The sequence below is a fragment of the Mustela lutreola genome, chromosome 9 (assembly GCF_030435805.1).
Source record: "Mustela lutreola isolate mMusLut2 chromosome 9, mMusLut2.pri, whole genome shotgun sequence".
Taxonomy (NCBI): Eukaryota; Metazoa; Chordata; class Mammalia; order Carnivora; family Mustelidae; genus Mustela; species Mustela lutreola.
This window is the reverse complement of record NC_081298.1, coordinates 57,137,506-57,163,790: the sequence shown is the minus strand read 5'-3', so window position 1 is coordinate 57,163,790 and position 26,285 is coordinate 57,137,506. Positions and strand designations below refer to the sequence as shown.

The following is a 26,285-nucleotide window of genomic DNA, read 5'->3' as shown; positions in this document are numbered from 1 at the left end:
TAGGGAATTTTTAGAATAGGTAGTTACATTTAGAAAATCATTGAGTGGAGATTGATAGAAGAAACCACTTTCAGTTACTTTCAGTTAGGAATTTTTGAATAATAATTTAGGGGAAAAGCAAAGACACTTCCTTCCTTTCTAAAGAGGATTTAAAGTAGAGTAGGGAGAGAGGAATTGCACTGCTTCCCTCACAATTCTGCCTTTTTTTTTTTTCTTTTTTTTCTTTATAAGGAAAGTATCCCAAAGAGCTCATGATGACCAGGCACTTCTTTAAACTGACAGCTGCTTGTGCAGTATTAATGGATTTCCTGGCAAATAAAATAGGGCAGGACCCTTCTTTAGTCATTACCTTACTGGAGCTTTTTAGCCCAATTTTAATTCAGAATGATGCTGGAAAGATTTATAAAGGAATTGGTGTGATTATTCATAACAATTAAACTTTGCTTGTTATTAAACATGTGAGCAACTGACTCTCCCTCTCCCCCTCCTCCCCAAGGTGCAAGGCCCAGAGATAAGGCGGGCCAGGCCTTTCTGAGGAGGGTGTGTACCAACAGAGAAACAGGAAGCTGTGCTTAGCCGGGCTTGCCTGGAGGTTTCCAACTCTGGTCAGGTGTGCTGAGGTCCCGGCAAGAGACACACTCTCTCTGGACCCTGGTAGCCACGCTGCTCAGTATAAGTGTTTCAGATTGTCAGTTAACTGATGTGTAGAGAGAAATATGACTGCATTACAGCTTAAAGAGCTGTCACACTCAGGTCTCTACCGGAGAAGACGAGATCGTCCCGATAGTGTGAGACTAAATGGGTTACCGGAGGAAGAGCTAAGGTGAGTGCAAAGTCATGGTTGGCTGGAGGTCAAGGCACCTAGTGATTGCGGCGAGATTCATGTCCAAGTGGATGCAGCAGTGGGGAAATACATGTTGAAGAGGTTCCATTGGAATCTCTCAGTCTGTAATTAAAGATTGAACACAATCCCAAGATTTTGCTGGATTGAAACTGTGCAAACTAGAACTCATTTTTCCATTTCTTCACAAATCCTGTAAGTTGTTTTAGCTGTTCCCCAACCCTGCAGTATTATGTCTTTAAAAATTATATAATCATCAAAGCAGTATTTAAAATTGGAAACAATTGATTTTTTCCCCCTTAAAGATAGGTTGCTTTGACCTATTAGAACATAGTTTCTGTGTGGAATTTTTCTTTGGATTTTGGTGGTGAGATTAGTTTGTGGTGTTTTGGGCGGGGGTTGGGGGTGTTCATAGAGGATTCTTTGTTATTGAAATATATTCAGCAAAGGAATGCAGAAGCTATTGAATGTAACCTAGGAAGGAAGGACATCAAAAATCTGGAGACATTTTAACTAAAAGGTTGGGGGGGGCGGGTCTTGTTTGTTTCCAAAGTTAATTTGCCTCTAACAACACAATTTTAGTTTTTGTTACAGCTGTTGAAAATTGGTTTTGGATTTTTACGTTTTAAAAAGTCCCTGCAACATTAACCCATATTTAAAATACTATGCTAACTGAAGGGTTTAAATTTTCTGTTTCTGAGATAAGTGTTCCTGTTTTACTGCTAACAGGAGGCTGCAGTAAAGAGAGACTTCCTTTTCTTTTTATTACATTTACTGTGTAGTACTTAAATTTGTTTATGGATTCTTGATTTAAGTATTTGCTGTGTAATATTTCTTTTCTTTCTATAACTTCATTTTTTAGAGTTTTTTTTGAATTCTATATTTAAATTTGACAGGGAAGAAAGTGTCAAGGAAGCTTTTTAAAACTTATGTTAGTTTGTATTTGTCTTTTAGCTACCATATATACTGCGAGAGCTGTAGTTTGGGAGGGAAGCATTTACTTGAAAACTATCAACTTTTTCATTACATTTTGAAGAGAATAATAGCATTAAAGGACTGTGATATTAACATTATTAGAATTTACTTCATACTGTATCAGGTGTCTCTTAGGTACTTTTGATGTATTAACTTTGAATTGATTGGATTAGATAGAATTTAAAGCCTTCAGAGTTTGAATTGTTACACATTTTATGAGGTTTAGTGAAAATACTAAGTTCTCACTTGTTAACCAGGTAGGCCATGGGTAGGGTCCTCTGAAGTCAACATTTGCTTATAGACTCCAATCTACTCTTGATCCAAGAGTGAAAGTTACAAGAAGGAGTTTTTAAATTTTTGTTTGTTTGTTTTTCCAGGTTTCATTTATTTATTTGACAGAGAGAGAGAGAGATCACAAGTACGCAGAGAGGCAGACAGAGGGATGGGGAAGCAGGCTCCCCGCTGAGCAGAGAGCCCAAGTTGGACTTGATTCCAGGACCCTGAGATCATGACCTGAGCCAAGGGTAGATGCTTAACCCACTGAGCCACCCAAGTACCCCACCAGAAGCAGTTTTGATTTCAGATTTGGGGTCCTAAGGAATTTCTTTTTTAAAAAATTAGTATTTGAGACCAACCATATTTTAACTGTTTTCAGACAGTAGTAAAGTACCCATGAATAAAATTGCTTATATGCCCAAGGAGGTAGTTATTTATATAATTATAATGACCTTCAAAACAGCTGGATACTTTCCTTTTGTCTTGACTTTAAATCAAAGGAGGAAGAATAATTCTTGAGAAGTATTGCTTGTTGGGGCGCCTAGGTGGCTCAGTGGGTTAAAGCCTCTGCTTTCAGCTCAGGTCATGATCTCAGGGTCCTGGGATCGAGCCCCACGTCAGGCCCTCTGCTCAGCAGGGGCCTGCTTCCCCCACTTTCTCTGCCAGCCTCTCTGTCTACTTGTGATCTCTCTGTCAAATAAATAAATCAAATAAAAAAAAAAAAAAGGTATTGCTTGTTCCACTGAGTTAAGGGGGAAAATTTTGCCACCCATTCTGGTCATGTAGTTCCCTGGTGACAATAAGGGACTCATGTTTCCACCATTTCTCTGGTCTCTCATGCAGAGAGAATGACCGTTATTCTTAATTTTAGGAGTGCACTGCTTTACTAGTAAAAGTAGGCAATTATCTGTTTTTCTGTGGACTTTTTGTTAATTCATGAGTTGGGTTGTTTGTTTTTTTAATTTTATAGGAAGCCTATGTTTAGTATTAAATCAGGTTTCTTAACTAATAGGAATCAGAGAAGGTAGGCACACCCATTTCAGCACCACTCTTTTGGACAAGTTACATAATCTTGTTGAACCTCAGTTTGTTCCTCCTTAAAATGAGGATAAAAATAATTGCCATTATTTAGCATCATTTACTTTCTCACAATCCTTACCCCGACCTTTGAGGCAGGGGCATTATCATTTTGTGTGTAATGCTGTAGGGCTTATGGCTTTTGTGTATTAGTCAGTTAATTTTTATTGGGTGCCTACTCTGCTAAATAGAGATGCAAGTGATGAATTAGACACACTTCTTCCCCTCAAGGCACAGCAAGGTTTTGGCACATGAACCCAGACCAGCAGGTGCTCTTCATGCAAGCAGTTGTTTGACTTTGAATGCAAGTAATATCAAACATCTCTCACACTGTCTCCTTATTGCACAAGACCCATTCCTGCTTGCATTCCTTCTCATGCTCATGTTCACTTTCTTGGTATGTTTATGGACTCTAACAGAATTATTAGAGACAAAAAGAGCTATGCTCATTGCCAAAAAAAAAAAATTTTGTTGTAAGTTAAAATAGAAGATTGTGCTCTGAAGCAAAACACAATGTTTAAGGAGCACAGTGAAAGACATGAAAACAACCCTGGCTTCAAACTTGGGAAGCATGAAAAACACTGATTTTTTTTTTTTTTTTACAGATTTTTATTTTAAAGTACAAAGTAGAATCCAAAACTTACTATACACTTGCATACTTTGTACAATAGAACATTAATCTCTACATTTGAGGATTGTGCTGTGGCAATTTAGTAGCTGTCACTACTAGTAGAAAAAGTGTCCTGTGGGCCTTAGTCTTCAGTTCTATAACATGTCCTTAATTTTGGCTAGATTCTAACATGACCAAGAAATAATTGGAAATTATTTTCTCTTATGATTTGGATGAAGCACGGATATTCATTTATACCCAAAGACTCTATATAAAGGCTGTGAATACCCGTATAGATTGTCTTTAGGGCCGTCCCTCGTGGCCTGGCTAGAACTGGTTTAACTTCCAAATTTAAACAGTGGACTCCTTAGCTTACACTTATACCTAAGTGGGCTCAGAACAGGTTCTGAGCCTTGTACCTCTACAGAGCATTCACCCTTTTTCCCTTGGAATTTTTGATGCCCAAAAATCTCATTGAACATATACCCTTATATATATACCTAATCCTTAGCTATTTATTCCATTTATCAAACTATGTTGCACCCTGTTTTTTGGGGTTTTTTTTACGAAATATGAATGAAAAACACACCTAAACAATACACACACACACACACCCTTTAAAATTCTCAGTCACTTTTTTTCTGCCATACATGTAAAGGATCTCTAAATACCTGATTGGGGATATCTCAAAATTCAAGTCTTTGCTGGCTAGGTCCAAAACATAGTTTACATAGCAACATTGGCCAGCTCTGGCCCACTGCCTGTTTTTGTATGGCTCATGAGCTTAGGATGGATTTTACATTTTTTTGGCGGTTGGAAAAAAATTAAAAGAGGCATATTTCATGATGTAATAAAAATTACATGAAATTTGTATTTCACCATCCATAAATGAAGATTATTGGAACACAGCCAGGCTTATTTGCCTGTGTTGTTGCCTCTGGTAGTTTCTTGCTACAGCACTCCATCATTGATCATTGTTGTGCATCTACCCTCCCCCACTCTTCCACATCCCAGTTAGATTTATCATACCTGGGTAAAGTCAGGGCTGTGTCAATCTTGAAATGAGTGTGAAGAAAAGAAAAAATACTTTGAAGTTTGTATCTTTACGTGAAGTTGACTGGATGCAGCGGTGAGAAGTTACTTGTTGGAACATCTTTGTGCTATCCTTTCCTGCCCTTTTCCTGATGGAGCTGGACAACCAGGAATAGGAGGAAGTGCAAAGAAAAGTAACCTTTACTTTCTGGTTATTAAGTAAACAGTCTGAGTTCATATCTTTCTAGATATAGGATGTAATCATTTTTAAGTAGTGGGAATGTCCTTGACTTGTTTTCAGAGCAGAAAATTGAAAACATGTGTTCCTAAATAATACGCTACCATCGATTGAGCCTTATTATGGGTCAAGCACTCTATTAAGAATTCTCATGTTTTTGGTGGTTTTTATTTGTTTATTAACTCACAATTCAATAAGGAGGAAGAAGAATCTAAAGTTAGAAAAGGTGATCATTCTTATTAACCAGTTCCTGTCCTTGATTCAAATAAGTTAGTGCTCTGAGTTCAGTTGAGGTTGGAGTAGGTCAACTTAGGATGTACATTTCCTCGCATACCTGTTTTATAGTTTGCTTTATCATTTCTTTGTCTGTCTTTTGGATGAAAAACTAGGTTCATATTTTAGTTTCAGAGCTATAGTGGACGGCCAGGGGGATAAAATTGCAGATTTGCCATTTTTGTCTATTCTTATTATTTAATGGTTCAGTTGAGAACACATTTAATCTTCCTAACAATGAATACATCACACAGGTTTGGGGTGTTTTTTTGTTTTGTTTTGTTTAAGATTCTATTTATTTGACACAGAGAGAGAGAGAGAGAGAGAGAGCGCACGCACAAGCAGGGGGAACAGCAGGCAGAAGCAGCAGCAGACTTCCTGCCGAGCAGGGTGCCTGATGTGGACTCGATCCTGGGACCCTGGGATCATGGCCTGAGCCGAAGGCAGAGGCTTAACCAACTGAGCTACCCAGGTTCCCTCCATCACACAGTTAATAACAAATTTTTTTTTCTCTGTGGTACACAGAGGTATCAGTTTGACAGAGCTGCTTTTTAAAATGCAGTAAGTAGGGCGCCTGGGTGGCTCAGTGGTTGAGCCGCTGCCTTCGGCTCGGGTCATGATCTCAGGGTCCTGGGATCGAGTCCCGCATCGGGCTCTCTGCTCAGCAGGGAGCCTGCTTCCTCCTCTCTCTCTGTCTGCCTCTCTGCCTACTTGTGATTTCTCTCTGTCAAATAAATAAATAAAATCTTTAAAAAAAAAAAATAAAAAAAAATAAAATGCAGTAAGTAGTGCTTTCTTATACATGTTTAAGAGTGTAATACAAACACACTCACTAGAATAAACACACTCCTGTGAAAAAAGGAGGAAATCCTCCCAGTTGTGACAACATGGGTAGACCTTGAAGGCATTATGATGAGATAAGTCAGAGAAAGGCAAATAATGTATGCTCTCTCTTATATGTGGATTCTAAAAAAACTCATTTTACGAAAACAGAGTAGGCCGTTACCAGGACTTAAGGGGTAGGTAAATTGAAGAGATCTTGTTTTAAGGGTACAGACTGGCAACTAGTAGATAAATAACTTCTGGAGATCTAATGCCTAACATAGTGATTATAGTCAACACTACTGTATTTAAACACTTGAAAGTTGTTAAGAGACTAGATCTTAACTCTTCTTAACACAAAAAGGAAGTAGTAATTATGTGACATGGTAAAGATACTTGCTAAAGTTACCATAGCAATGATATCCCAATATATAAATGTATCAAATCAACAGGTTGGGTTGGCTACCTCAAATTTACACAGTGTCAGTTATATTTCAATTACACAGATGTTTTTAAGAGTAAAATCCACAAATATTTATATTGTAATCATTGGTTTCATAGGCCTACCTCTTCTTACCTTCTCACTTACCTGTCCCTCTCCTATGCCCCTCCCTATTACTAGAGAGGATTCTCTAAGCCCAGAGAGGCCTTGCCTTACTTCTTTTATATCTCTAGTATCTACCATAGTAACCTGGTAATTACTGTCCATATCTATTCTTCATTGAATGAGTGAAGTTATGCGAAACAAAAGTGGTTTAGTGGTACCTCTTTCATATCTACCAAAGTATCGTGTCAAAAGATCATGGTTATTTTTTCAATAGTTTTGAGAAACGTATTTTCTAAAGGGTAATGTGTTTTCTTTGTCACCTAAAATATTTCTTTATAGATTAGAAAGTATATGTTGAAATTAAAAATAGCAATGTTAATCCTTAAAACTTAGGTGTATGAAGGGCACTGGGTGGCTGAGATGGTTAAGCATCAGCTCAGGTCATGATCCCAGGGTCTTGGGATCAAGTCCCACATCAGGCAAGCCTGCTTCCCACTCTTCCTCTGCCTACCATTTCCCTTGCTTGTGCTTTCTCTCTCTTTTAAATGAATAAATAAAATCTTTTTTTAAAGTTTTTAAAAATGAGGTGTATGAAAAGAATAGTTAAGAGGAGTTAAAAAGTCTTTAGGTAAGGATCCCTTTTCTATTTTTCCGTATAGCTGAGAGACTGGAATTCTGGAACGAGCCTTAACTTCAGCAGAATCAATTTGTAAATTTGTTGTCAATACACATAAAATTTTCTAAATGATTTACCATGACAATTAAATACCAAGATTTTAATCATTATAATTGCTTTCCTATTAGTTTAAAACACATAAAAAAGGTAAAGTATCAGTTACAAATCACTTATTTAAAAAATATAGCAGTTGACTAAAACTTAGCACTTTACCTATATAATTTGGATAGATGCTATTAAAATGAAACTTATTTATTTTTTATATGTTTAATGTTTAAAAAATACATATTTTGGAAACACAGCCGTTTATTGTGTATCTGTGAGACCCAGTGACCATTCTGTGATTAAAACCACCTTTGGATATAAGTATTCTCCTGTGGAATAACTGCTTTTAGAAATAAATATTAAATATGTTTTCACATAAATATAAACTTCTTAAGTTTTTTTTTTTTTTTTTTAAGATTTTGTTTATTCATTAGAGAGAGAAGGAACAAGCATGGGGAGGAGCCGAGGCAGAGGGAAATAATCTCCAGCCAACTCCACACTAAGCCTGTTAAGGCTCAGTCCCACTACCTTGAGGTTATGACCTGAGCTGAAACCAAGAGTCAGACACTCAACCAACAGCGCAACCCCTGTGCCCCTCGGGTTTTTTTAAGATTTTATTTTTAAGTGATCTGTACACCCAATATGGGGCTAGAACTTAGAACCCCGAGATCAGAAGTCACATGCTCTACTGACTGAGCCAGCCATGTGCTGCCCCAACTCCTTAAGTCTTTTTTAATGGTTACGTTAGTTTCATAGAGCTACTGAAACAAAGTACCACAAACTGGGTTGCTTCACACAGCAGATTTACAGTCTCAGTTTTGAAAACTAGAAGTGAGAAATCATTGTGTCAGCCGAGCCATACTGCCTCTGAAACTTGAAGGAGAGAATCCTTCCTTGCCTCTTCTAGCCTCTGGCCTTTGCTGGCAATGCTTGTTTACTGTTTGTCTCTTAGGTATATCTTTCCAGCCTCTGCCTCTTTTTTATGACATGGCTCTCTTCTCCGAATGTGTCCTGTCTTCACACAATATTCTCCCCCCATGGATGCATCTTATCTCTGTGTCTCTTCTCCTCCTCTCTTTGTAATAGGACACCAGTCATCTTAACTTGTATCTTAATTATATCTGCAAAGATTCTATTTCCAAATAAGACCCTATTCACAGGTACCAGGAGTTAAGACATCAACATACCTTTTTAGGGCAGAGAATCCAACCCATAGCAGTGATCTGTTCATACAGTAGTATATGAAGATTAAAAATCATTCCAGTGTGCAGTATTTTAAACAGCTTTATTGAGGTTGAACTAATGAATCTCAGTGAAATGCATAATTTTAACGGGCAGTTTGATGAATTTCGACAAGTTAACACAGTGATACCCTCACCACAGTCAAGATAATGAGCATGCTCATCATCCTGGAAGTTTCCTCAGGCCCATTTATAGTCCTTCCCTGCATCCCTAGGGACTTTGATCTGCTTTTTGTCACTCCAAGTTATTTTGTATTTTTTAGACTTTCATATAAATAGAATCATACAATAATGTTTTCCTTGCTTTAACTGGCTTTTTAACTCAGCATACTTATTTTGAGATCCATCCATGTCGTTGCTTGTATCAACAGTCCATTTGATTGTATCCTTGAGTGATGTTCCGTTATAACAGATATTATTATCTGTTAAGCCAGTCACTTGTTGGTTGACATTTGAGTTCGTTCCAGTTTTTGGCTATTAAAAATAAAGCTGCTGTGAACATTCTTGTACAAGTCCTTGCGGGAACATGTGCTTTCATTTCTCTCAGTTGGAATGGCTAGTTGTTAGGTAGCTTGTGTGTATTAAATTTTTTGAAAAATGTCTAGAAGCACTTGGGTGGCTCAGTAGGTTAAATGATGGACTTTTGATTTCAATTGAGGTCATGATCTCAGGGTCCTCTGGCTCTGTGCTCAGCAGGAAGCCTGTCTCAGGATTCTCAACCAGCCTCCCATCCCTCCACGCATGCACGCACTCTCTCTCTCCCAAATAAATAAATAATTTTTTTTTTAAGTATTAAAAAAGAAAAAAGAGGGGTGCCTGGGTGGCTCAGTTGCTAAATGTCTGCCTTCAGCTCGGGTCATGATCCCAGAGTCCTGGATCAAGCCCCACATTGGGCTTCTTCCTCAGCAGGAAGTCTGCGTCTCCCACTCCCACTGCTTGTATTCTCTTTCTTGCTGTGTCTCTTTCTGTCAAATAAATAAATAAAATCTTTAAAAAAAAATGTCTAAACTGAGTTAGAGATTGTACCACTTATAGTCCCACAAGCAGTTTTTGAGGGATCCTTTTCTCCACATTCTCACCAATGCTTTGGTAAATTTTTTTTCAATTTTAGCCATTTTGAGGGTGGGTAGTAGTGTCTCATTGTGGTTATAATTTGCATTTTCCTAATGACTCATGTAGTTGAGTATCAGTTGCTTATTTGCAACCCATCTTTTGCCTTTTATTGGGATGTTCCTTAATAGTATTAAGTTCTAACAGTGTTTGCTGTATTCTACATAGAAGTCTTTTATCAGATATATATTTTGCAAATGTCTCTTCCCAGTCTGTGGCTTATCTTCTCATTTTTATGAGTATCTTTTGAAAAACAAAGTTGTTTTTTTTTATTTTGATACTATTGATTTTTTTTTTTCTGTTTATAAAGTTTGTGCTTTTTGTGTCCTATTTAAAACCTTTCAGGGCGCCTGGGTGGCTCAATGGGTAAAGCCTCTGCCTTCAGCTCAGGTCATGATCTCAAGGTCCTGGTTTCGAGCCCGCATATGACTCTCTGCTCAGCAGGGAGCCTGTTTCCTCCTCTCTCTGCTGCCTCTCTGCCTACTTGTGATCTCTGTCTGTCAAATAAATAAAAAACAAATCTTTGAAATAAAATAAAATAAAACCTTTCCCAAACCCACAGTCAATAAGATTATTAAAACATATGACTCATATAAATATAATCTCATTAATTATTTTTTAAAATCATCTTGGCCTTTCATACCATTTAGTGCTTTTCAGGCTATGTGGTAAGTACTTCACAGGCTCAGTGAATGCTCACAGGAATCCTGGAAGGTGCCATGTATTTCTCCCTTTTCACAGAGACAGGAAAGTATTGTTAGAGACTCATGCTTGGTAAGTTGGGCTTTTGGGATTTTAACCCAGGGCCATACTCATTTGTGTCTTATGTTCGTAGTGTGAGCTCTTAACCACAAAACTTGGGCTTCACATAGGTTTTAGAATAAGTTTTCTTAGGTGGAAGTTTTTAATATACTTGATCATCTCTTAAAAGTTAAAAATTTATCATTGAATATAAAAGTAAAGGTTAACCTCCTGTGCTTGCCTATAGGTAATAAGATTGAAACAAAAATGGAATTTTTCTGCCTCTTCTTCGTAGACATTTGCCAGAGAAAATATCCTGGTTTAAAAAACTAAGAATATTATATTTATATGTCATAATGCATATATTCCTTAAAATTGAACATTACAAGAATATCCAAGTTTGTATCTTTCCCAACAGTATTGTCCTCCTGCCCCTAGCAAAGAGAATGTGAAGGGAACCAGACTGAGATAGAAAAGCCGCAAATGAATCATTGCATGTAGGATGTTGACTTATGTTTGACAGTTGCTGCTGCCAACTTTAGTTTTTAATTCTGGCATGCAGAATTTGTTGGAACAAAACTGAAATTCTGCAGTGTTTTGGAAAATTTCAGTAACATTTTTCCAGGTGCTGGAAAATATATTCTTTGTTTCATGGTTAAAACTAATGGTAATAATCTTGGAAGTATCTGATATAAACTGATGCATAGGTATTTTAAACAATGAGGTTTTATCAAAGTATAGCCAGTTTAGGATTGCCTGGGTGGCTCAGTCAGTTAAGTGTCTGGCTCACATTATTCTGGGGAGTCTGCTTCTTCTCTGCCTTTCCCCCAACTCATGTTCTCTCTCTCTCTCTCTCTCACTCTCTCAAATAAAATCTTTAAATAAATAAAAAGTAAAATTATAGCCAGTTTAAAAGATAACAGTTTTACTGGATCTAGAAGTATTGTTTCTGTGGCAGTCAACAAATACCTTTAAAATGGATTCAACTGGAAATAGTAGCTATTCAGCATCATTTGTAATTTTGGCTTTTCTCAATATGATGTACTTTATTTAAAGGATGTATTGCTAAATTGTGAGTTTCGCACCTTAATATGTAAAATATATTTGTCTAAGCATTCTTGGTTCTATATGTACATTTATTAAGGTACTACTGTGTGCTGGGGAAATGGGGTTATGAACTTAATTAAAATATTCTTTATCTACTAATATGGAACCTTTTGTATGATGAAAAAATAGACATAGGGAGGTAATTAAAAGATACTGTGTATCTAGAGGAATAGCTGTGATGCTGATCACAGATCAGAGTGCATTAGTTACCTATTAATGAATAACAGATTACCTTCAAACTTAGGGGCAACTGGAGGTAGCACACTTTTTTGTAAAGGGCCAGATAATAAATATTTTAGGTTTTGCACACCACATATTCTGAGTAACAACTACTTAACTCTTCTGTTGTAGTATGAACACAGCCATAGAAAATGCGTTAAGTGAATGAACATAGCTGTGTGTGTTCCAATAAAACTATTTATAGAAGCAGACAGTGAGCCACATTTGGTCTATGGGTACTGATTTACTGATTGCAGGCTTAAAACAATGAGCGTTTGTTATCTCACAGTTTCTGTGAGTGAGGAATCGAGGTACATCTAATTCAGGGACTTTGGCTTAGGGTCTTTTGTGATCCTCCTTTTGAGCTTTCAGTAAGGACTATAGTCTTCTCAGAGGGAGAAGGCTCAAAGGGAGGGGGCAATCCAGGAGAGGGAGAGAGTTTAAGATGGCAGCCATAGTCTTTTTATATCCAAATCTCAGAAATAACTTAACCACTTTTGCAATAATTAGTCTTTGCTGGAAGCAAATCAGTAAGTCCAGCGTAATACGCTGCAGATGAGGAGATTCCACAAAGGTTTTAACACTGCTAAAGAAAATCAGAATTCAGCAGTAAGGCAGACTGTTCAGGATCAAAATTAAGTATAGGGACCACTGGGGGAGAGAGATGGGGCTCAATTACAAATACAGCGAAGGAAGGTGGGATTTGTAGAGAACTGAGTAGGGTTAGTAGAAAGAGAATTACTGAGAAGAAACATCACAGGTTATGGGGGATATTATTACAGTATTACCGATTATATCCCCCAGGCTATACTTTTCATCCCTATGATTTCTTTTACCTCTGTTAAATTTGTACGTCTTAATCCCTTTCAGTCTTTTTTGCCCATCCCCATACCCCCCAGGAGTCATTATTTTGTTCTCTGTATTTATGTAGTCTGTCTTTGTTTTTTTTTGTTTGTTTGTTTTTAAGATTTTATTTATTTATTTGACAGAGAGAAATCACAAGTAGGCAGAGAGGCAGGCAGAGAGAGGGAAGCAGGCTCCCCGCTGAGCAGAGAACCCGATGCGGGACTCCATCCCAGGACCCTGAGATCATGACCTGAGCCGAAGGCAGCGGCCTAACCCACTGAGCCACCCAGGCGCCCCCTGTCTTTGTTTTTTATTTGTTCATTTATTTTTTTTAGATTCCACATATAAGTGAAATTATATGGTGTGTCTGTTTCTGTCTGGCTTAACTTCACTTGGCATAATACCTTGTAGGTTTGTCTGTGTTGTCACAAATAGCAAAATTTCATTCTTTTTATGGCTGAGTAATATTCCATTATAAAATATACATAACACATCTTCTTTATCCATTTATTTTTTTTTAAAGATTTTTATTTACTTATTTGATGGGGGTGAGGAGTGGGAGAGGGGGAAGCAGGCTCCCTGCTGAGCAGGGTCTCTGACATGGAGCTCAATCCCAGAACCCTGGGATCATGACCTGATGGAAGGCAGACACTTAATGAGGAGCCACCCAGGCACCCCTCATATGTGTTTTAAGCTAGTGTTTTTGTTTTCTTTGGGTAGATACCCAGAAGTGGAATTACTGGTCATATAGTATTTCTATTTGTAGGGGTTTTTTGTTGTTGTTGTTGTTGTTTTTTGAGGAACCTCCATACTGTTGCCAAAAATGACTGCACCAGTTTACACTCCCACTAACACTGCAGAGGGTTCTCTTTTCTCCACATCCTTACCAACAATTGTTATTTCTTGTCTTTTTGATAACAGCCATTCAGATTGGTATAAAGTGATACCACATTGTGATTTTGATTTCCCTGATGTTTTTCACCTTTGTACATTTTTATATTTCCATCTGCTATTACAACGACTTAAAGAGAAGGTATTGTTAAACAGTACTATGATGAAATAGTATGTTTCATTGTCAAAATCCTGATTGCTTAGAGGTGTAATGGGAATGAAAAAATGGTAATATTTGGGGAAGGAGCATGAATATGCATGGAACTAGAAATGGGCTGCAGCTTACATGTGGGCTACTCATTTTTAATGTTTCAGCCATGTTTGAGGGGGAAAAGAAGAACTTACAGGATTGTTTCCTGGCAAGATGCTTCTCTGTGAATGAGTGTAGGGTGATCTTCTGAGCTATATATAGAGAGAAAGAGCAACTGAGATTGATCAACTCAATTACCAGTTAAAACTGGTGTATGCCAGTGAGTTAACTGTCACTCATAATAGAAGTGGAAAAGTATCAGACCATCTCAGAAAACCAGTCCACGTTTTTAGAGCTTCTGGTTTTTACAGGAACAGACCAAACAACAACAACAAAAGAAACAAAAGAATAAATAGGAATCTGAAAAATCTCAGAAAAAGAATGGAAGGTCCAGCCAGAAGCTTTCAAAAGAATCATCTTTTCCAGACAGGATTTCCCTGGGCACTGTGGTGTACAGAACAAAAGCAGTGATGCTCTGTGGAAGTGATGAGAAGGAAAGGGGTGGGATGACTGGACCGGATTCTTTTCCTGAACCTTCCCCCAGTGCTGTGGCAGCTGCTGAGGCATCTCAGTGAAAACTAGTGGAGGACAGCCTGCTCACACTTAAGAGTCTGTAATTTTGAAATAGTAGAAGTCAAGCATCTCTGTACTGAGCCTTCTTTAAAATTTACTGTGCTATATTACATTCCTGTAGGAAGAAATTAAGAGCTTAAATATATATTATGGTTACATGCTATAGAATTTATGGATCAAGTGATGTATGGAATTATTTGAGAATATTTTATGGTTGAAAAATAGATAAATTGGTCATGGTTTGATAACTTTTTTCATTGAGTTGGGTTTGATGGGATTCATTTTACTGTTCGTACTAGTTCAATATGTGCTTCAAGGCTTCAGTAATTAGAGTATATAATTGTTTGATATGTATCATGAGAAGTGGCACAGTTTTATTTTTTAAGCATATTTTAAAAGATTTTATCTATTTATTTGAGGAAGAGAGAACGAGCAGGCATAGGGGTGGGGTAGAGAGAGAGGAAAAAGCTGATTCCCTTGCCAAGCAGGGAGCCCATGTGGGGCTCCGTCCCAGAACCCTGGCATCATGACCTGAGCTAAAGGCAGAAGATTAGTTGACTGAGCCACCCAGACACCCCAAATGACACAATTTTAACTTTAACCTCCTCATATGTAACTATCACATGAGAATTTATCACTTGGCTTATCAGTGGTTGTGCCTAATCAACATTCATAACAGTAGTCTGTCAGCTACTTGCCTGTCAGTAATCTATAAACCCAACCAAGATTTCAGCATCTGTGGCTCTGGCATGTGTAATTTGGAGGTTGGTGGGAGGAGGTGGATGGAAAGAGATAGAAGCTCCTTACCTTAACTAGGATGTCTACTTATGGTAATTATTATTATTATTATTTTAAGATATTTATTTATTTATTTGAGAGAGAGGGAGCATGACGGGATTGGTCAGAGGGAGAAGCAGACTCTCCGTTGAGCAGGGAGCCCACTGTGGGACTTGATCTGGAGACTCCAGGGTCGTGATATGAGCCAAAGGCAGTTGCATAACCAACTGAGCCACCCAGACACCCCTTATGGTAATTATTAAGCCTTTTACAATTTGTATCAAAAGAGATTGGACTGAACATCTCATTTACTGCTCTTATCTCCCTGGCAGAGATAGATTTGTTCCATTTGTAAGACATTCATTTTGTAGGACAGTTTATGTTTATTTTGAGAATAAGAGCTTGGCCAGTGGAATGTGGGCCATTAAGGTAGCTTTTCGAGTCTAGGTTAGCAGAGACTAGGTCCAATATTTGGTATCACCACTTAGTAATTGACTATTACAAGTCACTTATTTTTAGGAGCTTGAATTTCTCCATTTACCAGCTGAATAATATTAACAGATTTAGAGTTATTCAAGGAGGATTTATTGTATTTCATTTTGGCTATCAAATCCATTTTAATACTTGGAAAGACACATTTATTTGCAAAGCAGAATGTTAGTTTCTCTTTATGTTGTGCTTTGCTTCTTGAGTACCTGTTAGTAATCTCTTGGAATTCAGCTACCTTTTCTCTCTTGAAAGACACCTTGTTAAAAGTTAAGTGCTGGAGCCACTCAACATGTCCAAGATTCTCAGGGTGCCTGGGTGGCTTAGTCACTTGGGCATCTGACTCTTGATTTCACCTCAAGTCACGATCTCAGGGTCCTGGGATCCTGTGCTCAGAGTGGAGTCTCCTTTAGATTCTCCCTCTCCCTCTGTCCTTCCTTTCTCTCTCTCAAATAAATAAATAAATCTTAAAAAAAAAAAAAAAGTACAAGATTCTCAGAAAGTATGATGAAATCAAGAAAGAATACCCAAGGAAGCATGTACTCATAATTCTCATAATTTGGGACAATTTGTTTTTTGCCAGCCAGTACCAGACCTTGTGGCAGAAATTGATGTTTATAGTGGAATGAATGGTAAATGAGCTGCAGGAAAGCCTCCAGCTTCTTTCTCTGCCTCTTCAGTCTTGAAAAATGTAAGAGGGAATGCAAATGTTACTAAAGAACCAAAATGTTAATCATGGTCTGTCTGAACGGGCTTCTACACAGCTAAAAGTGAACCCCTGGGGTTATGGCCTCTGGGCTCTGTAATGACTCAGACTGTCTATATTTACATGGAAACATTAAATAAAAGGGAAGGTAAACTGGCTTGTTCATATGTATTTAAGCAGTTTGCATGGAGGCAATCTGTACATGTGTAGCAAGGATACAGATAGATATATGGATGAGAAAACAGTGACATTACTTTATGAGCCATTATAATATTGAGCACTGATTACATTTGTGCTCAGGGTAATAAACTGTACCATGAGATTTCCCCCTCATCCCTTCCCCCTCTGTCCCTGAAAGCATTCATGCATCCCTTATGACTTAAATGTTTATCATGACAGCTGTGTTAAAATTTGAGTTTTGCCCTTTTAAAATGCTAATTGTTCTGTACCTTCACTTTTGCCAACATCTTAACTCTTAGTAATTAATATGGTGATTGTTTTTCATTTATCCTTTTAACACAGAACTATTTCCTTTATTTCAGAGCAGTTTTATCTGAAAGAATAAAACTTGCTTGAAATAGTCACATGGCCATTTGTCTCTACTAGTTTGGAATATTGCTATCTGTGGAAGAATAGAAGCTACTACCACTTTTAATAAAGGCAGATCATTGACTTTTTTTTTGTTGTTGTTTATTTTTGCTTTGTATTTCTTACATTAGAAAGATCATTGACTTTTGATACAACTGTTATAGATTCAGTCATTTGAGGACTAGACAGCTCTTTCACTCAGGCAATATGGTTTTAATAGTTTATGCAAACCATTCTCAGCATTTCATCTTTTGATTTGCTTTTCTACCTAGATTCCAGACTGTTTGAGAACTCAATTATTTTGCCTTATTTTGCCAGCTTAGAATTTGACCTGATGCCAAGTTAGTTTTGATGACATTTTGCTTCCTTACATGCCTTGAAAAGAGATTGTTTTGTGTCGTTATGCTCAGATAGACAGAGTCATCCAAATACACATTTGCTGTCCTAAACTGAAACCCTTGGCATCAGTTCTGTTTGGAAAACGATTAGAGCAGGAGTCTTCATGCCCTTCGGTCAAGAAGGTTTAAGTTTCATTTAATATGATTTAACTAATTAAATATTAAAAGACAACACACACACGTGTGTGCATGTGCACATTTGTAAACCCCAATTATGAAAACAACTGAAATAGTCTTCGTGAGCTCCATGGTATTGTTTCTCTCTCTAAAATTGTTTCTCAATTTTTCTCTTGTACATTGTTCTTTAGAGATAGTATTTCTGGAAGGTTTGTGGTTGGGTGGAAACTGGATTATGTCTCTAGCCTCTTTGTGGCAGGCAGATAGAGGAGGAGGAGGGAGCAGTGTCCTAAAGAAGTCCTGGAAGAATGGTGAGGAAGAAAGCAGGCTGAACACAGCTCTTGTGAAGTTGGTCCAACACTAGCCTGTTTAGGATTACAGACAGGGGCTACCGAGATGTCTGTAAAGGGAAGGGAAAGAAGGACCTCAGGGCTGGTTTGCTCTCTGTTGCAGCTGCTGCCATGTTTCACAGAGCACTTGCAGTACAGTGACTCCCATTCCTTCTTAGGGCCCACCATTAGGTTCAACTTTCATGTATATGGGGAGTGAAAGCAAGGTAGATGATGAGACAGAAGAGATGATAAAAATAAGGTAATGTAACATCTCAAAAGCACATTTTATGACAGAAATTGTTTGAGATATTATTGTATTACATTTTAGATTTTGCCTGATCCCCTCAGAAAATGTGGAAACTCAGAAACATGGGACAGGCCTTGAAGCCCTCTCAGGACTGGCTTTCAGACCCTCCTGAAATTGTGCTGGCTGTAGCCACAGATGGGCTCTTTGTGTGACCATCCCCTGCAGAGATGACATGTGAGTCAGTGCTAAGCAGTGCATATGGTCCTTTTCACCACAATATACTGAAATTGAGGGACCATTTAGGAAACAGGCTTCTGCTTAGGTATTCCACAGCAAGACTCTTAGGACAGGGAGGGAAATAGGAATAGCTGTGACCAAGGAAAGCTATACAGCACTCACACCAAGTAGCACAGAATACCCCAGAGCCAAGTGAGTGGGTGCATAGTACATGATCAGGAAGCTTACAGTTCTTATCACCAGCCTCCTTATAGCCTTGAAGATGAGAGAGAGCTTACTGAAGATTAACATAGGTTCCTTTATTCTCTTCTTTTGTTTCTTGAGCACTGAAATGGAGGTGTGTCCCCTTGTTTGCCTCTTTCCTGGGTCAATACCTAGTATGAAAATATTATCAGAACTCAAATTGACTGGTTGGTCCCCAAACATGCCCCTTGAGGCAGAGATTGCTCATTGGAAGGGATGCCTGCTCTATACTGGGGAGGTGAGGAAGAGTGGGCGCTGCCTTATCCTCTTGCCCCAAATTGAACGTTAAGTTTGTTCTTGGAGAAAGAGTGAGGTCAGCTGACTTGAGCTCCCCTCTAACTGGCCATTCTATTATGCTAGACTTTTTAATGTTATAATCTACTCCTCCCATCCCTTTCTAGTTTCTTTTTTTTTTTTTTTTAATTTATTTTGACAGAGAGAGATCACAAGTAGGCAGAGAGAGAAGGGGAAGGGAAGCAGGCTTCCTGCTGAACAGAGAGCCCAATATGGGGCCCAATCCCAGGACCTTGAGACCATGACCTGAGCTGAAGACAGAGGCTTTAACCCACTGAGCTACCCAAGCGCCCCCCTTTCTAGTTTCAAATGCACATTTGGTTGTTTTAAGTGAGACAGATGCCTCATACTGGATAAAGGACCCAATGAGGTCTAAGAACCGTCAATTAAGAGTCCTAATTTTGGCCTCTCATATTGACAGAGGTTCAGTTGCGATCCACTCAGGAGAGAAAAACCACACAGTAATTTGAAGGAGGAATGTTTAATAAAAGATTTTTTTTTTTAAGTTATTAACTCCAGCAGGGGTTTGCAGTAGTAAGGGATTGGCTAGTAAGAAGTAGAGAGAATGCAAAGAGTATTGAACAGCTGCTATATTCAGTAGCTACCACTCCAGGGCTGAAAAATTCTAGCAAGGGGGAGCCCTCCTCCCCAGCCAGGACTTACTGCTCTTGGGGATAGCAGAGGAGTTGCTATGGTCCTGCACCAGTGAAACATGCTAGAAGTCTGAACTTGTAGGAAAACCTCCCTACAGGTGGCAACAAGGGGCTTCATTTCAGAACTGCTGGGAGTGGGGAAGGTGGGCAGTGTGGTGGTTGGAGAGGCAGGCAGCCTGGTCAGTGTGCTGTGGGCTGCCACTCACTGCAGGAGCCAGAGGCCTCCTGCTGCAGAACCACCAGGCAAGCTGCTTGCCAACTGGCTGCTTTTGGCTGCCATGCCCACCCGAGCTGGACGCTGAAGAAGCTGTGTGTGCTGCTGGAGGCTAAACCAAAGAAAGCTCTGCCCACAGGAGCTTGCCAGGAGAGCCTGCAAGGACTAGCATGCAAAACCCTTTCCTCTGGTCGGTCTCTCCAGCGCCCTCTGCTGAAAGGCCCCTGGGCCAGCTGGTAGAGGAAAATGACCACTTCCATCATCAGCACACCAAAGATAGGCCAGTAATCTTCCATCAGGAAATGAAGTGTCTGTTTGTAGTCATAATAATCATACTCTTATATATTATTTCTGGATTCATAGAATATGTCTCTTTGAAAAGAGCTAAAGGATCTGAAAAAAGAGCTTCATACCTAACCCTGTAAACAAACTACTTTCAAAAACCCAGACTTCATTCTGTCACAGAGAATAGTGAGCTATATAGGGAGAGAAAAGAGCTGAAGACAGGATCTAGAAGAAAGGGAGGAATATGCAAAAGACACCTGGGAGAAACTGAAGCTCTAGCTTTGTGCTAGATAGCCTTATAATGACATCACTAGGTGCTCAGGCCTCCTATGACCTTAAATAATTTCCACATCTTTTGTTCACATTAATGGTAACTCTCACTCATGGTAGTTAAAACAGTTTCTTGTCTTTCTATACGCACTTCACAAAATTTGAAGTTAGTGAAAGAGAAGAAGCCTTTATAAAGTTTGCAAAAAAATTTTTTTCAGTTCTTTTACTTAATCCTATCCAATATTTTCAAATGTTTAATGCAATAAAATACATGAAAAATATGTTCTATGTTAAGAATAAAACAACTGAAGATGAAAGATACTTAGATGGAAATTTGAAGGGGTTGTATTCACTTGACTTGAGTACAAGTTTTTTTCTGTCTCTCTGTACTGAAACTTACGGTTTTGTTTTACCTTACCATTGAGGAAAGTAGACCTCATGTTAAGCTTATTCACAAAATAAAAACTCCCATTGACTTCCTCTCCCAACTTAGCTGAAGGTCAGTGGTCAGGGAGATATCCTTGGCTGAGTCAGAACTAAAATAAGAATGTCATTTAGAGCCAGAAAGTTTGGTGCTGATGGCTACCCCTGCCATATAAGGAGCCTGTGGATTCACTGAAGAGTTTCCCTGGTAAGCCGGGCATTCTCGTAAGTCAACATTCTTAGCTAAAAATACTGTTCTATATTTGAAATACAGGGCTTTCTCAAATTCATCTGTTTTGGTTAGGACACAAGGTATCTTTTTAAAAAGATGTTTAGGGGTGAGAATATATATTAGCGGGTCACAGTATAAATAAAAGGAAGAAATGATTTGGATAATGGAATATCTGCTACAGAGATATTTTCCAGTGAGGATGTTTGAAAAATCAGAGAAAAAATGCCCAGGTTATGAATTCTAAGAATGTTTTTTTAGTTGACCAAACACTCTACTTATTTGAGCAACCATGGGGATCTAGTGAGAAAGCATATAGATTTCAGACTGCTGTGATGTTAAGAGAGTTATCTTTATTGACAAGAGAATGTCATGCTTAAGTACATACTAAAGCTACTCTGAGTTGTCTTGAATTTCTGGGTACGGTGGCAGCTTACCAGCACCTCCCCAGCTCTGTTGTGCAGCACCTTTTCACAAAAGGGCCAGTATGATTAATTGCCTACTAAGAGTGTTTGATGTAAAGACTCTAGAAGTTTTCATACCAAAGGGCTCATGGTATTCTTGAGAGGAGTACCTCTGCAATGCAGAACACAATGTGGAATCAACTAAAATCTCACCCACTCACTGAACAGGATACTCAGTGAGCTCTGTAGATGCTAAACAGATTAGTACAGGCTAGAATGCTCATAGGCGGCTTTTTAGAAAAGACCTTGAATAGAAATTTGAGGATGGGACAAGTTTCAGATAGAGAGTTCAGGGAAAAAGGGGTCAGTGGTATTCATCTAAAGAACTTTATGTCCTTTCATGATCAGTACTAGGAATAAAGATAATTCTGAACAATCACCGTGCAACAGTCTTGCCTTTATTTACAGTCATGTGTGTGTTATGTATTTTATAAGAAACAGAGATCAACATGTTGAAGTGCTTATCTCTAGATGACAAGAATATGAGTGAATCTTCTCTGCCTTTTATAAATGCTCCTTAACAAGCTGTGTTGCTTTGGGGCTGATGGAGGTGAAGAAATTCAACTTGCCAAACAACACAGTGCAACCCAGTGATCCTGTCCCAGAGTAATCATGCTCCTCTAGACGTGGGGCTTCCAAAAACTAAGGCTGCTCTATTGTTATGTCAATTGTTAGTTTTCTGTTATTACTGATTTTTGCCTTGTTGCCACACATTCTGCTACTTTCCCAATCTTGATTTTGTATATCTTTATTTCTGTAATGGGTTGCCTTGTGGGATGAGAAAGTCATCATTATTGCAGAGATAGGGTGGCTAGTTGTAGGCAGCAAGTCAGTGCTCTTGTGCTGTGCCAGGGAAGGATACCACAAGTATTGAACTCTGCTGGTTTCTCTCTGCGCATGGCTCAGAATGTCTCTTAATAAAGTAGACCTGTCAGTGTCAGAGTGTCACGGATGAGGGGGAAAGCGCTGTAAGGAGCTTTATTTCAGTCCTGTTCCTTGTTTCAGTCTTCCCTAGGCTCTGTATCTTCTATGTGCTAAAGTGGATGGGCATTTGTTGGTTGGGTAATGTTGGGAAACTTCCAGAGATTGTCCAGAAAGAGGTACTTCCCAAGAAGTAGGCAGCTAAGTAGATTGTCAATGCTTGTTAATTTTAAGATTGAAAAACTGAACTAAAATTTGCAATAATTTGTGCCTGTTGTGGGCAGAGTATTCCTGAGCTACAGATTACCTCAGGACCTGTCTTGTGTCACAGAACCCTCAGGGCACTGAGGGGAGCATGTGGCAGCTCTCACCTAATGGCACCTGAGTAGGGACTTTCTTACTTTGGGCATCAAGAATAAAACCAGGACAGTTCCAGACACCAGATGAGGAATTTTTATGTCACTGGCTTTCACTAGAAACATTATATATTTATTGTTGATTTTAGTATGGAAAACATGCCTGAAGTTTACTTCTTGAAAATTATCAACTTGAGATTGAGTTGTGTTTCACTCATTTTCCTTATGAAAGATATGAACATACTTTCTAAAACAGCACAAAATTTGGGATGCTATAAATCTTCAACACCAAAGATTCTCTAACTTTTAGGTGAGTTTCATTTAAGAAGGTGCTAGAATCAGATAAAAATAACCTTCTGGAGTCCCAGCCTCTGGGGCACTGCTGTGCTGATCTGAGTGTTTGGGATGAGTGGGAGGCCCTGGGAAGGCAGTAATTAGTATATAGGGAGGTCCTTTAAGTCTGTTCTTTCCTCCTTATTAGGCAATAATGTTTTCTACTTATTCTCCTCAGTTATTTCCAAGGTACAGTAACAAAGTTAGATAAAGTGGTTCTTCCCTGCTTTGATCATGATCCACAAGCAGCACCCATGCAGGCAGGTAACAAATGTGTCTTTCTTTGAAGTTGGTTTAAGATGTGCATCTTATTTCTTTCTCACTCTCTTGCCTCTGTTGTAATAAATACTTTTTTTTTTTTTTTTTTTGCTTGTGCAATCCAGAATTAGGAAACAGTTTTAACAGACAAGGCAAAATGGCATGTTAATTGCAACTCTATCCTCTCTGACCAGCTGCCCTTTGGCTCTTTCTTCACTGTCTGTTGAAAGAAAACAGTGCATTTGTCCTGGTCACTGGGAAATGAGAAAGAACTTTCCAGCTCCATTATCTTTACTTGCATGTCATGATTCTTGTGTTTTTGGTATAGTAGGGGGAAAATCAGATTAAATTTTCCATTTGAGTAGAATAGGGACTCGTAGTGAAAATAATTCATTTTTCCATATGTTAATTTACCCAGGCTGTCTCAACAGTTTGAATATCCCAGTGTTCATGGAAGCCTTTGATTGAAGTTGGAGAAACTACATTCTAGTAGTTGTTATTGACAAGTGCTTGGCCTAGCCATCCACATAAGTACAGCTGTCTGTGGAATGGTATAAAATATGTAATAGTACTATCTTTTTTTCTGTATTAGAGTCCTGTGTTTTAGAAGCAGTTGGTCAGTATGTTCAGCTTGGATTTTAAAAACCACTAATTAAGTTGTTATTTGAGAGAATTTAAAATACCAGTAATTAAAAAGTTGAGTATTAATTTTGGTAACCATGCATATGATTATATCTGGGCTTTTTAAGTATTTGAGCTCCTGGAAATAGCTACAATATTTTTGTGTGATATCTCTAAGTAAGTTATTTATCTTTGGCTAGGTAGTATGTTGGGTGGGATTTCTTTTGCCTGAAATGGAGTTAGCTGGATGGGTGGAATCTAAAGGTCTTCAGCATTCTTTACAGGAAACTGGAATGGTCATCTTAACATCAGATCTGCTGTGTATGGTTTAGATCTAACAGACTATTAGATGCAGTCCACCAGTATCCCAGGTCCTGCCTGCTGTTGTCTGAATGTTTGTGTCCTCCCAGAATTCATATACCAAAATCTTAGCCCCCAAAGGTGATGGTATTGGGAGGTGGGACCTTTGGGAGGTTCTTTGGTCATGAGGGTGGAGCTTTCATGAATGAGATTAGTGCCCTTGGAAAAGAGGTCACTCAGAGCTTCCTAGCACTGGCTACCACATGAGGACACAATGAGAGGGAATGAGCCAGGAAGAGGGGAGAGGGGCACTTACCAGAACCCAAGCATGTTGGCACCTCAATCTTGGACTTTGAGCCTCTGTAACTGTAAGAAATAAATTTCTGCTGTTTGTAAGCCATATGGTCTGTGGTATTGTGTTGTAGCAGCCCAAATGGACAAAGAAACAGCACAGCAGGTCGCTCAATGAGTGGTAGAGTTTGGCCCACAGTAGATGAAATATAAATGTTGAAACTCAAAAAATGTTGAGTTTATGAAATATAAGTCTGTCTTCTGTGGATTGGGATTCAGACCTGTCCTATGGAGCCTCTCAAAGACTTTAATCAACCATGATAAGTAGGGCTGATTAGATTATAGAACCTCTTGGGAAGAATCCTTAAGGAACCATGCATGGGCCTTGGGAAACCCTAGTTCTTCAGCAAAAGCCACCTAACAGGCTCACTATTCAGACAAAACTGGCTTTTGGAATATTTTTTAAAAACAGCTTCCTACCCTACTTCGAGGACTATTTTGATGCCACTATAGTGGTGGTAGTAATTTCCATCAGAGGTGCTCAGATAAATATTTTTCTCATGGCTGCAGTCACAGTCTAAAAGGATTGTTTATATTTCTTAGAGCAACATTATTAAGTGTCAAAAATGGTTTGAAAGTAGCAAAATGCTTGGATATTAAACTTAAGCAGTGGTGTTGATTTGGACTGAAATGACCCCCCCCCCCCATGGTCTCTTGGAAAAATAACCACACATTTATTTTAGCTCTCTTCTTGGTAACCTGGGTAAGAAGTGATTGACCAACCAATTCCCTTACGCAGTCCTTTTGGGTAAATAGTGCCACCTAACCTTGCAATGGCCACATGGTTACTGCTCTTACTCAGGTACTAGGACACACACAGACAGCCCTTTTCACTCAGTACCTGGCACTGAAGTAGAAATCTTCATCCTTATTTGCTTGAATGATGGAAGAAAACATATATATCCATATATTATTTCCCTAAGACCCTAGTATACTCATAGAACAGGCTGTGACTTGTATTGTTTAGTCATTCCGCAAGCACTTCTCAGGTACCCCTTAGGCCTGTTGCATTGTGAGCTCATAATAAAAGTTCCATATGTTCAGAAATGATGTAAAATAATGCAAATAAGCAAACAGAGGAATAATGTGAGTAGTTAACTTTTTTCCTTTTTTTAAAAGTAGGCTCCCATCAGGGAGATTCAAATCAAAGCCACATTGAGATAGCACCTTACACCTGTTAGAATGGCCAAAATTAACAAGACAGTAAACAACATGTGTTGGAGGGGATATGGAGAAAGGGGAACCCTCTTACACTGTTGATGGAAGTGCAAGTTGTTGCAGCCACTTTGGAAAACAGTGTGGAGATTCCTTAAGAATGTAAAAATATGGGGTGCCTGGGTGGCTCAGTGGGTTAAGCCTCTGCCTTTGGCTCAGGTCATGATCCCAGGGTCCTGGGATCGAGTTCCGCATCAGGCTCTCTGCTTGGCAGGGGGTCTGCTTCTCTCTCTCTCTGCCTGCCTCTCTGCCTACTTGCGATCTGTCAAATAAATAAATAAAATCTTTAAAAAAAAAAAAAAAAGAATTGCAATTGCACTACTGGGTATTTACCCCGAAGATACAGATGTAGTGAAAAGAAGGGCCTCGGGGTCCTGAGATTGAGTCCCGCATCGGGCTCTTTACTAGGCAGGGAGCCTGCTCCTTCCTCTCTCTCTCTCTCTCTACTTGTAATCACTCTGTGTCAAATAAATAAAATCTTAAAAAAAAAAAAAAAAAAAAAAGAAGAAGAAGAAGAAGAAGCTACAGACCTTAGTGGAAAAGCTGTTCAAGGAAAGGCAGTCCATTGCTACTAGCT

General features: G+C 38.8%; 1 protein-coding gene across 4 annotated transcripts in view; it reads left to right on the top strand.

The window, feature by feature from the left end:
• The window catches only part of LIMS1 (LIM zinc finger domain containing 1), a 140,458-nt gene that overhangs the window by 82,144 nt on the left and 32,029 nt on the right, over nucleotides 1-26,285 (top strand). Inside the window, exon 1 of one of the 4 annotated variants that reach the window (XM_059134292.1) lies at nucleotides 582-823. The exons of the other annotated variants lie outside the window; for them this stretch is intronic. Within the exon in view, the coding sequence (XP_058990275.1) occupies nucleotides 717-823 (107 nt within the window). The 5' untranslated portion in view covers nucleotides 582-716. Of the gene's footprint in view, nucleotides 1-581; nucleotides 824-26,285 lie in introns of those variants that run through there. 4 annotated transcript variants of the gene reach the window in all.